Below are 17906 nucleotides of genomic sequence, written 5' to 3'. Positions count from 1 at the left end.
CAACACTGGGATCCCTCAGGGGTGTGTACTTAGTCCCCTCCTGTACTCCCTGTTCACCCACGACTGCGTGGCCAAACACAACTCCAATAACATCATTAAGTTTGTTGACGACACAACAGTGGTCGGTCGAGAGTTTCAAGTTCCTTGGTGTCCACATCACCAACAAACTATCATGGTCTGGCCTCCCGCGCAGTGGTTAAGGGCGCTGTACTGCAGCGCCAGCTGTGCCATCAGAGTCCCTGGGTTCGCGCCCAGGCTCTGTCGTAACCGGCCGTGACCGGGAGGTCCGTGGGGCGACGCACAATTGGCCTAGCGTCGCCCGGGCTTGGTCGGTAGGGGTGTCCATGTCTCATCGCGCACCAGCAACTCCTGTGGCGGGCTGGGCGCAGTGTACGCTAACCAAGGTGGCCAGGTGCACGGTGTTTCCTCCGGCGCATTGGATGTGCGCTGTGTTAAGAAGCAGTGCGGCTTGGTTGGGTTGTGCATCGGAGGACACATGACTTTCAACCTTCGTCTCTCCCGAGCCCGTTGTAGCGATGAGACAAGATAGTAGCTACTACAACAATTGGATACCACAAAATTGGGGAGAAAAAAGGGGTAAAATTAAAAATAAAAAATTAAACTATGGTCCAAACACACCAAGACAGTCGTGAAGAGGGCACGACAACACATTTTCCCCCTCAGGAGACTGAAAAGATTTGGCATGGTTCCAGATTCTCAAAAAGTTATACAGCTGCACCATTGGTTGCATGACTGGTTGCATCACCGCCTGGTATGGCAACTGCTCAGCATCTGACCGTAAGGTGCAACAGAGGGTAGTGCGTACGGCCCAGTACATCACTGGGGCCAAGCATCCTGCTATCCAGGACCTATACAACAGGCGGTGTCAGAAGAAAGCCCAAAAAATTGCCAAAGACTCCAGTCACCCAAGTCATAGACTGTTTTCTCTGCTACTGCACGGCAAGCGGTACCAGAGCGCCAAGTCTAGAACCAAAATTCTCCTTAACAGCTTCTACTCCCAAGCCATAAGACTGCTGAACAATTAATCTAATGGCCACTGGACTCTTTACATTGACCCCCCCCCCCCCCCCATTTGTTTTGTACACTGGTGCTACTCACTGTTTGTTATCTCTGCATAGTCACTTTCCCTCTACCTACGTGCACAAGTGACCTCGACTATCCTGTTCTCACTCACACTGACTCGGTATCGGTTCCCCCTGTATATAGCCTCGTTATTGTTATTTTATTGTGTTACTTTTGAAAATGATCCAAACTGATGTCCAAGATGTGTGTGTGTGTGTGTGTGTGTGTGTGTGTGTGTGTGTGTGTGTGTGTGTGCGTGCGTGCGTGCGTGCGTGCGTGCACGCGCGTGTGTGTGTGTGTGTGCGTGACGTGTGCCAGCTTGAGTCTACCGTGAACCCGGGGGGGGGGGGTTATTTCCTCTAAGCTCACAATGTAAATATTTGCTCTCGTCAGACTGGACCGATGAGATTCTAGGAGGAGGAAGCCTCGAGGTGCACATAAATCAGACGCTGGAATAAAAGTGACAAAAACGAGGAAAAGGATAGGAATCTTGGATATGCTGGAAAGGATAGAGAATTCCAGGGAAGAGGATGAATGCTGCAATCGTCCTCCTCCTCCTCCTCCTCCTCCTCCTCCTCCTCCTCCTCCTCCTCTCCTCTAACCCCATGTTACGTCTCCTGTGTGCAGTACTAATAATGTAGTGTAAATGCGATCGGGACAAGCGTTTGGTATGGGACTAGAGGAATGCATGAGAAGCCCTAACAGTCCATTCATTATCCGACTCTCTCCAGCTCTTCGCTCCCCGCATTCTCACAGAGTCTTGTGTCAGACAACAAGCTACAATGTTCCCTATCTCAAAGGTTATGTCCCAGTTATCTCTCCTTCTTCCTGAAGTATGCACTTGTTCACTCCCCTTCACTGACTTCAAAGGAAATTTAAAAAAGATGGTGGAAACGTCCGATAGCCCAATTACTATTGGGACGCACCCAGCCACCCACTGAGTTGTGGATCAGGCAGGTCAAACAGACAGAGAACAGCTACAGTGTTCCCCATCTCAGGGTGAAAGACGATTGGTTCCAGAGACGGACAGGGTCCAGAAATGGCCCCGATACGTAGAGAGAGAATCACCGCACTCTGGCTGATTGATGTACTCCTGTCCTTATCCAGCGAGTCAGTGAGTTGCTGGATCGGCAACAGAGCTACGGTCCGTAGAGAGAGAATCACTGGGAGAGTGTGAGCTTCAGTTCAGGGGTGTAGACTTGTCCTGAGCCAGACATAAAGTGATAAAATGCTCAAACTTTTCCGCTGTACTTTTGAGGCCTCCCAAATCTGAAAATCCAGATTCTGGCTAACACCAGTAGCATTGTCTTGCCAATGACCTGCTTTGCGTTTGGTTGGACAATGTAAACCAAACATTTGTCTTTTATATTGAGCAATTTCACTCGTAGCTATTCTGAACCCAGGTCAGTTTTGATGTTACCGGGATCAGACATAAACCCCTTTTTCTGTTTTGACTTATATTCACATACACTACTTGCTATGGCCCATTCATACAAAAACAATAACTACTATAGAAGTAATATGATAGATGGGCGTCTGGAGCTTGCCTTAGGAAGCAATACAATACACGTGTTTACACTGTCAGACGACACCCTACACACACTTCTTCAGCTGTGTGTGTGTGTGTGTATGCGTTTGCCTGTATGCGTGTTTGTGTGTGTGTGTGCGTGTGTCTGCTAAGGTTATGTAAACGTTACCATGAAGGATCTCTTCCTAACTATGAGCCTCTACCCCTCCCCCCACCCCAACCCCCACCCCCCACCACCCTCCCCCACCCCACCCTCCCCAACAACCAATGGCAACGCGTCCACAGAAAGAAAGAAAAAACTGCCAAAAGTCAACAAGTTGCTCAACAAACATTGGCGTGACGGTCCAAAAAAACATTATTTTTCTTTGGCAGTGGAGACCGTCCTGGCGAATGCCTGAGATTCTCTGAGGACACTTAGAAGTTGGAGGGTCAAGAGGGGGCCTCCTCATTTCTTAAATTGATGGGTTGGAGGTTTAGATTTGTGTTTTTTTTTCTGTTACTGTTGTTATTTGAGGACTGGAGGAGATTTTTTTGGGGGGGGGGGGGGGGGCTCTGTTGTTGTGGAGGAGGCAGATGCCCCTAGCAGTCAATGGGTGGACGGTGCCAGACTGGACTGGCGCCATCACCCCTGAGAGAAACAGAGCCTATTTGCTGAGTTATTGGCTTGAGAGTTATGCAGAAAGATTCGCTCTATATCTATCATGACACAAGGCGAGACCCAGATGCAGACACAGGAAGCAGATGGTTGGAGTCTTACAATATTTATTCATCCAATAGGGTAAGGCAAGAGAATGGTTGTGGACAGGCAAAGGGGTCAAGGTACCAAAGGGCAGGCAGAATCAAGGTCAGGACAGGCAGGACGATCAGGCAGGCGGGAAAGTAGTCCAGAGTCAGGCAGGGGTCAAAATCGGGAAAACTATCGAAAAGAGAATCACAAATGGAGTACTGGGGAAAACCACGCCGGTTGACTTGACTAACATACAAGACGAACTGGCACAGAGGAAACACGGGGATAAATACACTGGGGAGAATAAGCAACACCTGGAGGGGGTGGAGACAATCACAAGGACAGGTGAAACAGATTAGGGTGTGACAATATCAAGCTTTAGTTGTTTCAGTTATTGGGAGAATTTGTGTCTCCCATAGAGTCAGGGCCGGATTAAGAAATCATAGGCCCCTGGACTTTGGGTTTTTATAGCTCCCCCCATGTTCCCGGGACACCCTAATTTTCTGTAAACAAATCCAGGCACAAAGATGCAATTCGGTGCATAGAAGCCTAATACTTAAACCATAACATTTTAAATGTGGCATAGGATACAGTTGAGCAGAGGCATTTTCAGGATTTCCACACATGGGGATTTCTTTTTTGCTGGGTCCGTAAAACAATTGGCCTTTCATGAATGCATTTCATGCAATTCTATGTCGTTTACGTGACAGAAGACATCAGAATCTAAGATACTGTTCGATCAAAATTGGGAGTTGTTCAGAAAAGATTGTTTCTATTGGTTCTGCAGATTAGCGTTCTCTTTTCGGCAGTTTGCTTTCCAAACTGTACGTATTTCCCGCGATAGTATTTTGAAATGTGGCAAACTGACAGCCTCAACCAACCATAGAAATATAATCCATAGATGGCAGTTCCCATTCAACTCAGGACTGGCAGCCTTTGATAGTGTACCGATGAGTTTAACAGTCAAATTGCCAGGGCAAGAGGTTCCAAAACCCTTCTATGGATTATAAACTCAGCAAAAAAAGAAACGTCCTCTCACTGTCAACTGCGTTTATTTTCAGCAAACTTAACATGTGTAAATATTTGTATGAACATAACAAGATTCAACAACTGGGACATAAACTGAACAAGTTCCACAGACATGTGACTAACATAAATTGAATAATGTGTCCCTGAACAAAGGGGGAGTCAAAATCAAAAGTAACCGTCAGTATCTGGTGTGGCCACCAGCTGCATTAAGTAATGCAGTGCATCTCCTCCTCATGGACTGCACCAGATGTGCCAGTTCTTGCTGTGAGATGTTACTTCACTCTTCCACCAAGGCAACTGCAAGTTCCTGGACATTTCTGGGGGGAAGGGCCCTAGCCCTCACCCTCCGATCCAACAGGTCCCAGACGTGCTCAATGGGATTGAGATCCGGGCTCTTCGCTGGTCATGACAGAACACTGACATTCCTGTCTTGAGGTAAATAGCTCACAGAACGAGCAGTATGGCTGGTGGCGTTGTCATGCTGGAGGGTCATGTCAGGATGAGCCTGCAGGAAAGGTACCACATGAGGGAGGAGGACATCTTCCCTGTAACACACAGCGTTGAGATTGCCTGCAATGACAACAAGCTCAGTCCGATGATGCTGTGACACACCGCCCCAGACAATGACGTACCCTCCATCTCCAAATTGATCCCGCTCCAGAGTACAGGCCTCGGTGTAACGCTCATTCCTTCGACGATATACTAGAATCCGACCATCACCCCTGGTGAGACAAAACCGTGACTCGTCAGTGAAGAGCACTGTTTGCCATTCCTGTCTGGTCCAGCGACGGTGGGTTTGTGCCCATAGACGACGTTGCCGGGAATGTCTGGTGAGGACCTGCCTTACAACAGGCCTACTAGCCTACAAGCCTCTCAGCCTATTGCGGACAATCTGAGCACTGATGGAGGGATTGTGCGTTCCTGGTGTAACTCGGGCAATTGTTGTTGCCAACCTGTACCTGTCCCGCAGGTGTGATGTTCGGATGTACCGATCCTGTGCAGGTGTTGTTACACGTGGTCTATCACAGCGAGGACGATCAGCTGTCCGTCCTGTCTCCCTGTAGCGCTCTCTTAGGCGTCTCACAGTACGGACATAGCAATTTATTGCCCTGGCCACATCTGTAGTCCTCATGCCTCCTGCAGCATGCCTAAGGCACGTTCACGCAGATGAGCATGGAGCATAGGCATCTTTCTTTTGGTGTTTTTCAGATTCTGTAGAAAGGCCTCTTTAGTATCCAAAGTTTTCATAACTGTGACCTTAATTGCCTTAAATCTGTTAGTGTCTTAACAACCGTTCCACAGGTGCATGTTCATTAATTGTTTATGGTTCATTGAACAAGCATGGGAAACAGTGTTTAAACCCTTTACAATGAAGATCTGTGAAGTTATTTGGATTTTTACAAATGATCTTTGAAAGACAGGGTCCTGAAAAAGGGGCGTTACTTTTCTTGCTGAGTTTATGTCTATGGCCACAACGCAACAAGGTGTTATGGTGTGGTGTGCATTTTCCTGCCATGGTTTAGGTCCACTTGTAGAATCTATGCCAAGGCACATTGAAGCTTTTCTGGTAGCTCGCGGTGGCCCAACACCCTATTCAGTTTCAAGTGTTATTAGTTGTATGTATGGTATATGTCCTCCAACAAAATGCTTACTTTGCAGGTTCCTTCTCGACATTTCACTTAATCCAGAAATTTCTCCAAGTTTCTCCATCATTTTAAAGTCATTTTGATGCTGTGTTTTCGTCAACCCTGTTAGAGGCCCAACAGTAACCTTATCCGTTTGATGTTATATGTGAATTTAATTGTACAAGGATACTTGATCAAATACATCATTTTGGATTTATCTCAAACCTGATTTTAAATAGTTAGGCAGTTACATACTAGTAAGGTTAAATGATCTTACTTCATAGGATTTTATTGCCTGAGATGAGAAAAGGTGTTTTTCCGTAGGCTAAACACATCCTCCGTGCAAATCAATGGTGAATGAAGAGATGTTATAAATTGAATTTCTTAAAGAGTTTTCATGTCCAAAAAGCACCCGTTTTGTGGAACAACCCACAAGCAGCTCGATTCTGCTCTTTTCTTCACTAATTAGATAATTAGATATCAGATCAGCTCTGAAAAGTATCTGATGTCAAAGGATTTGATATTGGTCAAAAGGTTGGTCAGAAGACCATTTATTGGGAAAAAGATCAGAATTGGGCTGCCTGTATAAGTGTAGCCTTATACTGTAGGTCCATGAAGCTTTAACTGATGACTTTGAGAGAGGGAATCTGATGGAGGACAGGGACTCGGTGAAAGGTCCGTAAAACAAACGCAGCTCTTTTTGTAAACAGGCTGTGTGTGTGTGTGTGTGTGTGTGTGTGTGTGTGTGTGTGTGTGTGTGTGTGTGTGTGCGTGTGTGTGTGTGTGTGCTAATTTGTGTGTTCTGCGTGTGTGCAGGGCGGCTTGAAATACGAGCAGCCGTGAAACTGCCAGTAGCGTCAGGCTCAGCCTAACTGCTCTTACACAGAGTAGAAACACCCTTTGTTAAATGGGCTCTAATTCCTCTTCCTGGGGGCTGCCCAGAGGCCTACCATACAAGGGCACAGTGACAACACACATACTCAGAAGGCGAAGACAGAGACAGGCATGCTACACACACACAGACACACGCTAGACACACACTCACAATAAACACGCTAGACCAGGGGTCCCCAAATATATTCAGCCGTGGGCAGAACATAGTTACAAATAATTGACCACATGAAGCCCAAATAAATATATTTCAGTAGAAAATAATAATTTCAAACCTTGATTAGATTGGGACACGATCACATACAGTATGTCTCTCTATGGCTGCGTTTACACAGGCAGCCCAATTCGGATCTTTCTTTTCTCACTAATTTGGTATTTTTACCAATCATATCAGCTCAGAAAAATATCTGATGTGACCGTTCAAAAGACCAGATAGTGTAAAAAAGATCAGAATTGTGCTGCTTGTGTAAATGCAGCCTATTAAGCTTGGGAATACTTGGGAACAGATTTCCTAAATTAAAATCAGTTTGAGCTGATTTCCTGGTGTTTTTAGAGTCTTTAATGTCCATCAATGAAAATTCAAATAATAATATAAATATTTTTGCTCAGAAAACTTTGGGGGGCAAATAAAATCATTGGCCGCCAGTTGGGGAACCCTGCACCACACACACACACACACGCGCACACACACGCACGCACGCACGCACGCACGTGCGCATTGTGCAACTAATCTTCTAAGAACAAGATCAACCTGTGTTTTTTCTGTTATTTTAGTGGGTGTTTGCTTTGTTTTCTTGGACTAACTTGAAGAAGCTGGAAACAAAAAAGGGTTTTTTCTGCTGTCCCCATAGGAGAAGCCTTTTTGGATCCAGTTAGAAGCCTTGTAGGTTCCATGTAGAGCTTTCTATAGAAACAATTCTACTTGAAACCCAAAAGGGTTCTACCTGGAACCAGAAAGGTTCCTCCTGTAAAAAAGGGTTCTTCAAAGGGCTCTCCTACAGGGACAGCCGCAGAACCCTTTCAGGTTCTAGATAGCATCTTTTTTTTTTGAGTGTATAGTATGCATCTCCAAAGCCCTGGTCGAAGGTAGTGCACAACATATGGAATCAGGTTCTATTTGGGACGCAACCATAATGTGCAAGAAAATCCACCAGAGGTATGTAGCAATTTGGGTAAACTCAGATTTCTATGGGGATGAGATGCAGTAAGCAGCTAAACAGGGAAGGAAAGACAGACGTTGGACGACAGTTCCCATCCAGGACACCAGTCTGGAGGATCCAGAGAGACATCTGGGGAGGGGTTTTCCCATGAAAGTCTCCCCCCAGACCTCCCACCCCCCCATGTTCCTTGCCAGATGGGCCGCTGTATCTCCCCCTTCCCAGACATCTGGGCAGCTGGACACCAGTCCTCATATCAGTGGTACATTACAGCTCTATGGTTTTCTGTGACTATGGCTATAGCCTCGGATTTCCATAAGGCCTTTCTATGATTAGGGAATGCTGTGTGTGTGTGTGCTGTTGTCATGGAAACCGGTGGTGGCCACGGTGTCACGGTTAATAACTTAAGGGTAACTGAGAAAGATGACAGAAGGATCAGTGATTGGGGACTGGAGGTGTGTGTGTGTGTGTGTTTGTGTGTGTGTGTGTGTGTGTGTGTGTGTGTGTGTGTGTGTGTGTGTGTGTGTGTGTGTGTGTGTGTGTGTGTGTGTGTGTGTGTGTGTGTGTGTGTGTGTGTGTGTGTGTGTGTGTGTGTGTGTGTGTGTGTGTGTGTTAGTGTGTTAGTGTGCCATATGACCCTAGGAGTGCTGGATACTCAAACTAAATTTGTCCACGGTATCAGTTGCCTTTTTTGACATGAACTCCTCTGTTGACCTCGAGACAATATGTCACATTGAGGTGTATAATATGTTATCATGTAGCTACAGTTCCTTGGTCTTTTCCTTGGTATTTATATGTGAAGTTTTTTACCCCCGGCTAACTGGACATTTTCAGTGTCGGTTTGCAGTCTTAATGCATGTGAAGTCATGTTATTGTTAAGAACAGAAAGTGTCCTTGCGTGTGAACGTTGTTTTCTCTTTTAAAAGCACAGGGATTTAAAACCCACCCAACAGAATCACAACACGAGGCCTTGTCTGGCCACAAGTGGTGTGTCTGCGGTCCAGAGTTAGAGACCGTTCAGATGTGTGTTTGACTTGTTCTGTCTCAATTGTTAGTCTTTAGAAGAGAAAAGGCGTACAGTAGGCTTTAGGCTACAGCGTACACCCATTTACAAAGGAGGACCACAGGCATTGCGTCTACACAGGTTTCCTACACAGGTTGCGTCTACACAGGTTTCCTATCTTATCTAGACTTAAAAGGATAGCTATGGCAATTTTCAGAGAACAAACAAAATAACAGTGATTTATGCAGTATGTTCCCCCTTTGTTCCCCACATGGGAAGAGAAAGATGAACTAAGGAAGAAGCACAGAGGGATTTGTTAGACTCAGCGAATCTGTCAGTCAGAGATAGAAATGATGCTGTCTGTCGGGTGGGAACAGAGATGTGCAGATGTGCTGGGTATTCTTCAGGATTCACGTTCAGGGTTTCCGTTTGTCTGTTTCGATCCCACTAATCGAAGACAGGCTCGCGGCGGTCTCCAGAGATAAAGAAGATTCCCGTGTGATAGCGACTCCTTTGGCTCCTTTAGAGACCTCTTTGGCTCCTGTGGTTGGTTCGCGGGCCAGTCGAAATGACTCACTTCGTCATTTTATGAGGAAGAAGTGAGGGAGACGAAGCTGTCTGGTACTGTATGTTACTGTGCTAAAAATGATGGACAATTACTGTAAGTCCTCCCGACATCCTACCACTATGTCCCCGTGCGCTTGAGTATTGACGTCTCGCACACATTTTCGTTAATATTGACCCCGAAACCTATGCCCTTTCCTCTTTCTGTGGGGATATAATTCGGGTTTCAGACATTTAAATGGTAAAGCTCTGAGCTTTCAACTAACACTATCATCTGAATCCTCATCTCCATCAGTGTTAAACACTCACAACACGCTCTCACTCAGCCTGACCAAACTGATTTAGTAAGTGTGTTTTATTTCAGGCAGCAGAGAGAGCGAGGTCACAGACCCTGAGAAAGAGAGGGACTCACTCTGTAATTGTCTTCCTCCTCCTCCATTCTGGGCTTTCCGGGAGGAAGAGGGTTTGAAGCTCATTACCCAGGAGTTATGTGACACGCAGCTGGCTGGTAGAGCAGCGGCTCTCCTTCTCCTGCTCCACATAGTTTTTTTCTACTTCAATTAGTCCCTAGTTTTGGTCCATTCTGCTCCACTCCGTGAGGGTATTTTAGCCTGGGCCTGGGCGTACTCTCTCCGATGTACAGATCATCTGGACTGGACCCGTGACGGCCCACTTCCTGCCCAAATGGAGGGTATAGATTGGAGTCAGAGAGTGGATTTGTCCGTTGGAGATGTAAAGCACTCTCTTTGTGGGTCATTGCAGCCTGAAGCAGATGTGTTGCATGGTTCTTGCTATTGATATACTTTTAGGGTTTTCGTCAGTCTTTTCCAGTCTCAAATCCACTTGGTCTTCTTGCCTAAGGTCAGTTCATGGTATTTCTGAACATAACTCATGAAAGGATGGAGACCCATTCAGTTCATCCGATACACACGTAGGATCATGTATCACTGGTACGCTTTGCTGGTACACATTTTGGAAGTTCACAACATTCTCTTTCCAACACCGTCGTTCATTTCGGCGTTCTCAGAGTTATTAGTCTACCTTTCTCCCTCTATCCATCCCTCCTTCTCTTTCCCTCCCTCCCTCTCCCTCGCTCCCAGCGCACAGTGTGTGTCTCAGTGAGAGGCAGGTCTGGTTCCTCTGTACTCTCCCCCTGTAGAGAAGATTCCAGGGCCCAAATCCACAAAGCGTCTCAGAGTTGGAGTGCTGATCTAAGATCAGGTCCTTCTGTCTGTTCTTCATAATGTAATTGATCCTAGATTAGCTCTCCTGCGTTGAGATGCTGTATGAACACGAGCCCAAGTCTGTTACTAACCCCAGTGTCCACCTGAGCCAGCCGACCAGCCAGCCCAGACCAAGTTTCCAGTCCAGGAATTAAAATGAAACTTTAAAACAGTATTTCCACTGTTTCACTACAAGTGAAATATTATTCACATATAAATAACTGGGCTTCCTGTACATTTTAAATGGAGGCTGTAAAAGGGGTTCCAGGAGCCTCAAAGTGAGAAGACATCCAGACATTCTGCTGCTTGCTTATGTAAGGCCTGTCTGACCTCTGACTTCAAAGAAGGTGGATATTATGGAGTGTGTATGGGCTACTTCAGTTATCAGATCACACACGCGCACGCAGACACACACACACACACACACACACACACACACACACACACACACACACACACACAGATTAAATAGCAACAGAGCAGTTAGTTAGAACCACATAGTCCACACATTTGATGTGGGTGAGAGCGAGGGGGCTGTTCCAGGCTGTGCCAGGCTGCTGATCGGGCGGCTGGTTAGTAGCACTTGGCTGACCCTGGTGTGTTTAGGTGGGGAATGAGTGTGTGTTGGAATGGAGGATCCATTCCCGGGAGATGCCCAGGGCCTAACACCAGGGCATGAGAGAGAGAGAGAGAGGTTGGGGGAGAGAGAGAGGGAGAAAGAGGGGGAGGGAGAGAAAGATGGGAGACAAAGAGAGAGAATGAGAGGGGGGGAGGAAAGAAAGAGTGGAGGAGAGAAACAAACAGAGAGAGAGAGAGAGAGAGGGAGGGAGAGAGAGAGAGAGAGAGAGAGAGAGAGAGGGAGAGAGAGAGAGAGAGAGGGAGAGAGAGAGAGAGAGAGAGAGAGAGAGAGAGAGAGAGAGAGAGAGAGAAAGAGAGAGAGAAAAAGAGGGGGGGAGGATAGAAAGAGTGGAGGTGAGAAACAAACAGAGCGAGAGAGAGAGAGAGACTGCATCTTGGCACTAAAAGAACCCTGGAAACCCTGGAGTGTTGGGGAGTTATTTACGTTTTAACACCACATAGTCAGATCAACACCATGGATTCTTTATAACACTCACTGTACTGTATTTTCTGGTTACAAGCTACCTCAGTGTTTTCTGTCCTTTGCCCATACCTAGACTTAGACAGTCTACCTAGACAGTCTAGCTCTCTTGATAACTGTGTACTGTATACAGTGCCTTCGGTTGGAAAGTGTTCAGATCCCTTGACTTGTTCCACATTTTGTTACGTTACAGCCTTATTCGAAAATATATATTTTTTTAAATATAATCCTCAGCAATCTACACACAGTAACCCCGCAATGACAAATAGAATTTTTGAAAATGTATTACAAATAAAAAAAATAAAAACCTTATCTACATAATTATTCAGACCCTTTGCTTTGAGACTCGAAATTGAGCTCAGGTGCTTCCTGTTTCCATTGATCATCCATGAGATGTTTCTAAAACTTGATTGGAGTCCACTTGTGGTAAATTCAATTGATTGGACATGTTTTGGAAAAGCACACACCTGTCTATAATGTCCCACAGTTGACAATTGACAGTGCATGACAGTGCATGGTACAGTGATCTACGGCACTGCATCTCAGTGCTAGAGGCGTCACTACAGACACGCTGGTTCGAATCCAGGATGTATCACAACCGGCCTTGATTGGGAGTCCCATAGAGCGGCACACAATTGGCCCAGCGTCGTCCGGGTTTGGCCTCTGTAGGCCGTCAGTATAAATAAGAATTTGTTCTTGACTGACTTGCCTAGTTAAATAAAGGTTAAATCTTTTTTTTTTTTTTTTTTACCAAGCTATGAGGTCAAAGGAATTGTCCGTAGAGCTCCGAGACAGGATTGTGTTGAGGCACAAATTTCTGCAGCATCGAAGGTCCCAAAGAACACAGTGCCCTCCATCATTATTAAATGGACTTCGGCGATGTCATTTACAAAATAGCCTTCAACACTCTACTCAGAAAATTGGATGTAGTCTATCACAGTGCCATCCGTTTTGTCACCAAGCCCCATATACTACTGTCATGACTTCCGCCGAAGTCGGTCCCTCTCCTTGTTCGGGCGCCGTTCGGCGGTCAACGTCACCGGCCTTCTAGCCACCGCCGATCCACTTTTCATTTTCCATTTGTTTTGTCTGTACCACTTGGGAGGCCACAGTTTTTTTTAAAGTTTTTTTTTATAAATTAGCAAACATTTCTAAAATCCTGTTTTTTCTTTGTTGTTATGGGGTGTTGTGTGTAGATTGATGAGGGAAAAAAACGATGTAACAATTTTTGAATAAGGCTACCAAAATGTAACCTACTGTACCAAAATGTGGAAAAAGTCAAGGGGTCTGAATACTTTCCGAAGGCACTGTACATTGCAAAATGTTATTGTTAAATCCATGCAGTGTGCCATTGGCTTGATTAGTGTTGATTGAGTATGGAAAGTAGCCCATTCCATTACAGTGAGAGATCACAATTGTTTCTCTCAATTTACTTACTTTATGAAGAGTTAACTGGTCTGTAACACAAGGGATGCATTCAGATGGCCGTCCTTTTCTGTGAGGATGATTTATTGTGTACAGTACAGATGTAGTATCTTAATATGAACCAGTTTGCTACAGCAGGAATATAATCCTGCACCAACAGGAAATGTGAATTATTACGTGGATTGTAATTAATGGCCCTTTTTGTAGGGGTTGATATATTTTTTGTAAGGGACAAATCAAGTCGGAAATTTCAAAGTGGAAATTACAAACTTCAGAAGCCTTTTTAAACATCAAATGCAGTAAAACATGTATTCTGCAACAAGGTGATCAAATTAAGATCCTACATCTGTAGATGGAGGAATGTTTGAAAACAAGCTCACTAGCTCAATAACCAGACAGCTTCCTGACTTGGCTGATCAGCCGCAGATGCTTCTAACACAAAGCAGAACTGCTAAGTCAACAGGACTATAATACAGTTCAGAGATCTCGGCATTTGCTCGTGGATAGATTTTTGTGTTTGCGTATGTATACAGTATTTACGTGTGTGTGATCAGTCCTTTTACATGCAACAAATTACTTTTCTAGGTGTGTTTAGTCTATCACCAAGTGTTTTGTCTCTGTCTCCTCTTTACAGCGTGCCCACCTGGAACCTACAAACCGGAGGGCACTCCAGGAGGCCTGAGTACCTGCCTGCTGTGTCCTGACCAGCACCACACCTCCCAACCCGGCAGCACAGCACCCAGCGACTGTGTCTGCAAGCAGGGTTACAGGTCCCAAGGGAAGACCTGCGAAGGTAACGCTGTCCAGACTGTCCATGCTACACACACTTATGCCGCGTCCCAAATGGCACCCTATCCCTTACAATCTACATAGTGCACTACTTTTGACCCGAGTCGATCTAAATCTGTCAGTGCAGCGAGTGAATCTTATCTCATCTAACGTTTTTCACTTTTGACGCTTTTCTCTTCCCCTCCATCTCTCCGTCCTCTCCATCCCCAGTGGTGTACTGCCCAGAGCTGTCTCCTCCAGGGAATGGTTTCTTCATCCACAACGTGTGTAATAACCAGTTCAATGCGGCCTGCGGGGTGCGATGCCAGCCTGGCTACGATCGACAGGGTAGTGGCATCAGACTGTGCCAGCCAAACGGGACATGGTCAGGCTCTCCGCCCAGCTGCAGAGGTGAGAGGGTAGTATCAATAAATTCCATGGTTTTCTCGAAATCCCAGTAGGAGCATTCCTGGAATCAGGAGGAAATAAGCAGGAATTCCAGTATCCTTCAACCAGGATTTCTGGAAAACCAGGTAATTTAGTGAAAGTTTCTGAAATGTTGCAACCCTAAATAGAACACACATACATACACAGTAACGAAGTATGCACACACACACACACACACACACACACACACACACACACACACACACACACACACACACACACACACACACACACACACACAAACACACACGCAGTAACTAAATGCATGCACACACGTACACACCCAATATTCCCTTCTGTCCAATATGTGTCTGCTGTACCGATATGTGTCTACTATACCGATATGTGTCTGCTATACAGATATGTGTCTGCTATACAGATATGTGTCTGCTATACCGATATGTGTCTACTATACCGATATGTGTCTGCTATACAGATATGTGTCTGCTATACCGATATGTGTCTGCTATACCGATATGTGTCTACTATACCGATATGTGTCTGCTATACCAATATGTGTCTGCTATACCGATATGTGTCTGCTATACAGATATGTGTCTGCTATACCGATATGTGTCTGCTATACCGATATGTGTCTACTATACCGATATGTGTCTGCTATACCGATATGTGTCTGCTATACCGATATGTGTCTACTATACCGATATGTGTCTACTATACCGATATGTGTCTACTATACCGATATGTGTCTGTTATACAGATATGTGTCTGCTATACCGATATGTGTCTACTATACCGATATGTGTCTACTATACCGATATGTGTCTGCTATACCGATATGTGTCTACTATACAGATATGTGTCTGCTATACCAATATGTGTCTGCTATACAGATATGTGTCTGCTATACAGATATGTGTCTGCTATACCGATATTGGTCTGCTATACAGATATGTGCCTGCTATACAGATATGTGTCTGCTATACCGATATGTGTCTGCTATACCGATATGTGTCTGCTATACCGATATGTGTCTACTATACCGATATGTGTCTGCTATACAGATATGTGTCTGCTATACCGATATTGGTCTGCTATACAGATATGTGCCTGCTATACAGATATGTGTCTACTATACCGATATGTGTCTGCTATACCGATATGTGTCTACTATACAGATATGTGTCTGCTATACCAATATGTGTCTGCTATACAGATATGTGTCTGCTATACAGATATGTGTCTGCTATACCGATATTGGTCTGCTATACAGATATGTGCCTGCTATACAGATATGTGTCTGCTATACCGATATGTGTCTGCTATACCGATATGTGTCTGCTATACCGATATGTGTCTACTATACCGATATGTGTCTGTTATACAGATATGTGTCTGCTGTACCGATATGTGTCTACTATACCGATATGTGTCTGTTATACAGATATGTGTCTGCTATACCGATATGTGTCTACTATACCGATATGTGTCTACTATACCGATATGTGTCTACTATACCGATATGTGTCTGTTATACAGATATGTGTCTGCTATACCGATATGTGTCTACTATACCGATATGTGTCTGTTATACAGATATGTGTCTGCTATACCAATATGGGTCTGCTGTACAGATATGGGTCTGCTATACAGATATGTGTCTGCTGTACAGATATGGGTCTGCTATACAGATATGTGTCTGCTATACAGATATGGGTCTGTTATACAGATATGGGTCTGCTATACAGATATGTGTCTGCTATACAGATATGGGTCTGTTATACAGATATGGGTCTGCTATACAGATATGTGTCTGCTGTACAGATATGGGTCTGCTATACAGATATGTGTCTGCTATACAGATATGTGTCTGCTATACCGATATGTGTCTGCTATACCGATATGTGTCTGCTATACTGATATGTGTCTGCTATACCGATATGTGTCTACTATACCGATATGTGTCTGCTATACCGATATGTGTCTGCTATACCGATATGTGTCTGCTATACCGATATGTGTCTGCTATACCGATATTGGTCTGCTATACAGATATGTGCCTGCTATACAGATATGTGTCTGCTATACCGATATGTGTCTGCTATACCAATATGTGTCTGCTATACATATATGTGTCTGCTATACCGATATGTGTCTGCTATACAGATATGGGTCTGCTATACAGATATGTGTCTGCTATACAGAAATGTGTCTGCTATACAGATATGGGTCTGTTATACAGATATGTGTCTGCTATACAGATATGTTTCTGTTATACAGATATGTGTCTGTTATACAGATATGTTTCTGTTATACAGATATGGGTCTGCTATACAGATATGTGTCTGCTATACCAATATGTGTCTGCTATACAGATATGTGTCTGCTATACCAATATGTGTCTGCTATACAGATATGTGTCTGCTATACCGATATGTGTCTGCTATACCAATATGTGTCTGCTATACCAATATGTGTCTGCTATACAGATATGTGTCTGCTATACAGATATGGGTCTGCTATACCGATATGTGTCTGCTATACCAATATGTGTCTGCTATACCAATATGTGTCTGCTATACAGATATGTGTCTGCTATACAGATATGTGTCTGCTATACCGATATTGGTCTGCTATACAGATATGTGCCTGCTATACAGATATGTGTCTGCTATACCGATATGTGTCTGCTATACCAATATGTGTCTGCTATACATATATGTGTCTGCTATACCGATATGTGTCTGCTATACCGATATGTGTCTACTATACCAATATGGGTCTGCTATACATATATGTGTCTGCTATACCGATATGTGTCTGCTATACAGATATGTGTCTGCTATACATATATGTGTCTGCTATACAGATATGTGTCTGCTATACCGATATGTGTCTGCTATACCGATATGTGTCTGCTGTACCAATATGTGTCTGCTATACCGATATGTGTCTGCTATACATATATGTGTCTGCTATACCGATATGTGTCTGCTATACAGATATGTGTCTGCTATACATATATGTGTCTGCTATACAGATATGTGTCTGCTATACCGATATGTGTCTGCTATACCGATATGTGTCTGCTGTACCAATATGTGTCTGCTATACCGATATGTGTCTGCTATACCGATATGTGTCTGCTGTACCAATATGTGTCTGCTATACAGATATGTGTCTGCTATACCAATATGTGTCTGCTATACCGATATGTGTCTGTTATACAGATATGTTTCTGTTATACAGATATGTTTCTGTTATACAGATATGTGTCTACTATACCAATATGTGTCTGCTATACAGATATGTTTCTGTTATACAGATATGTGTCTGCTATACCGATATGTGTCTGCTATACCAATATGTGTCTGCT

At 44.5% G+C, this 17906-nt stretch overlaps 1 protein-coding gene across 2 annotated transcripts in view; it reads left to right on the top strand.

Moving 5' to 3' along the window:
* LOC110500478 (sushi, von Willebrand factor type A, EGF and pentraxin domain-containing protein 1) overlaps window positions 1–17906 on the top strand; it is a 130114-nt gene that overhangs the window by 51113 nt on the left and 61095 nt on the right. For both annotated transcript variants that reach the window (XM_036957868.1, XM_036957867.1), the window contains exons 4-5: window positions 13989–14147; window positions 14354–14533. In XM_036957868.1, coding sequence (XP_036813763.1) covers window positions 13989–14147; window positions 14354–14533 — 339 coding nt within the window. The remainder of the gene's footprint in view (window positions 1–13988; window positions 14148–14353; window positions 14534–17906) is intronic.

This window comes from Oncorhynchus mykiss, chromosome 21 (genome assembly GCF_013265735.2).
Source record: "Oncorhynchus mykiss isolate Arlee chromosome 21, USDA_OmykA_1.1, whole genome shotgun sequence".
NCBI classification, from domain to species: domain Eukaryota; kingdom Metazoa; phylum Chordata; class Actinopteri; order Salmoniformes; family Salmonidae; genus Oncorhynchus; species Oncorhynchus mykiss.
Note: the sequence above shows the minus strand (reverse complement) of the source record. Positions and strands in the feature narration are given on the sequence as shown.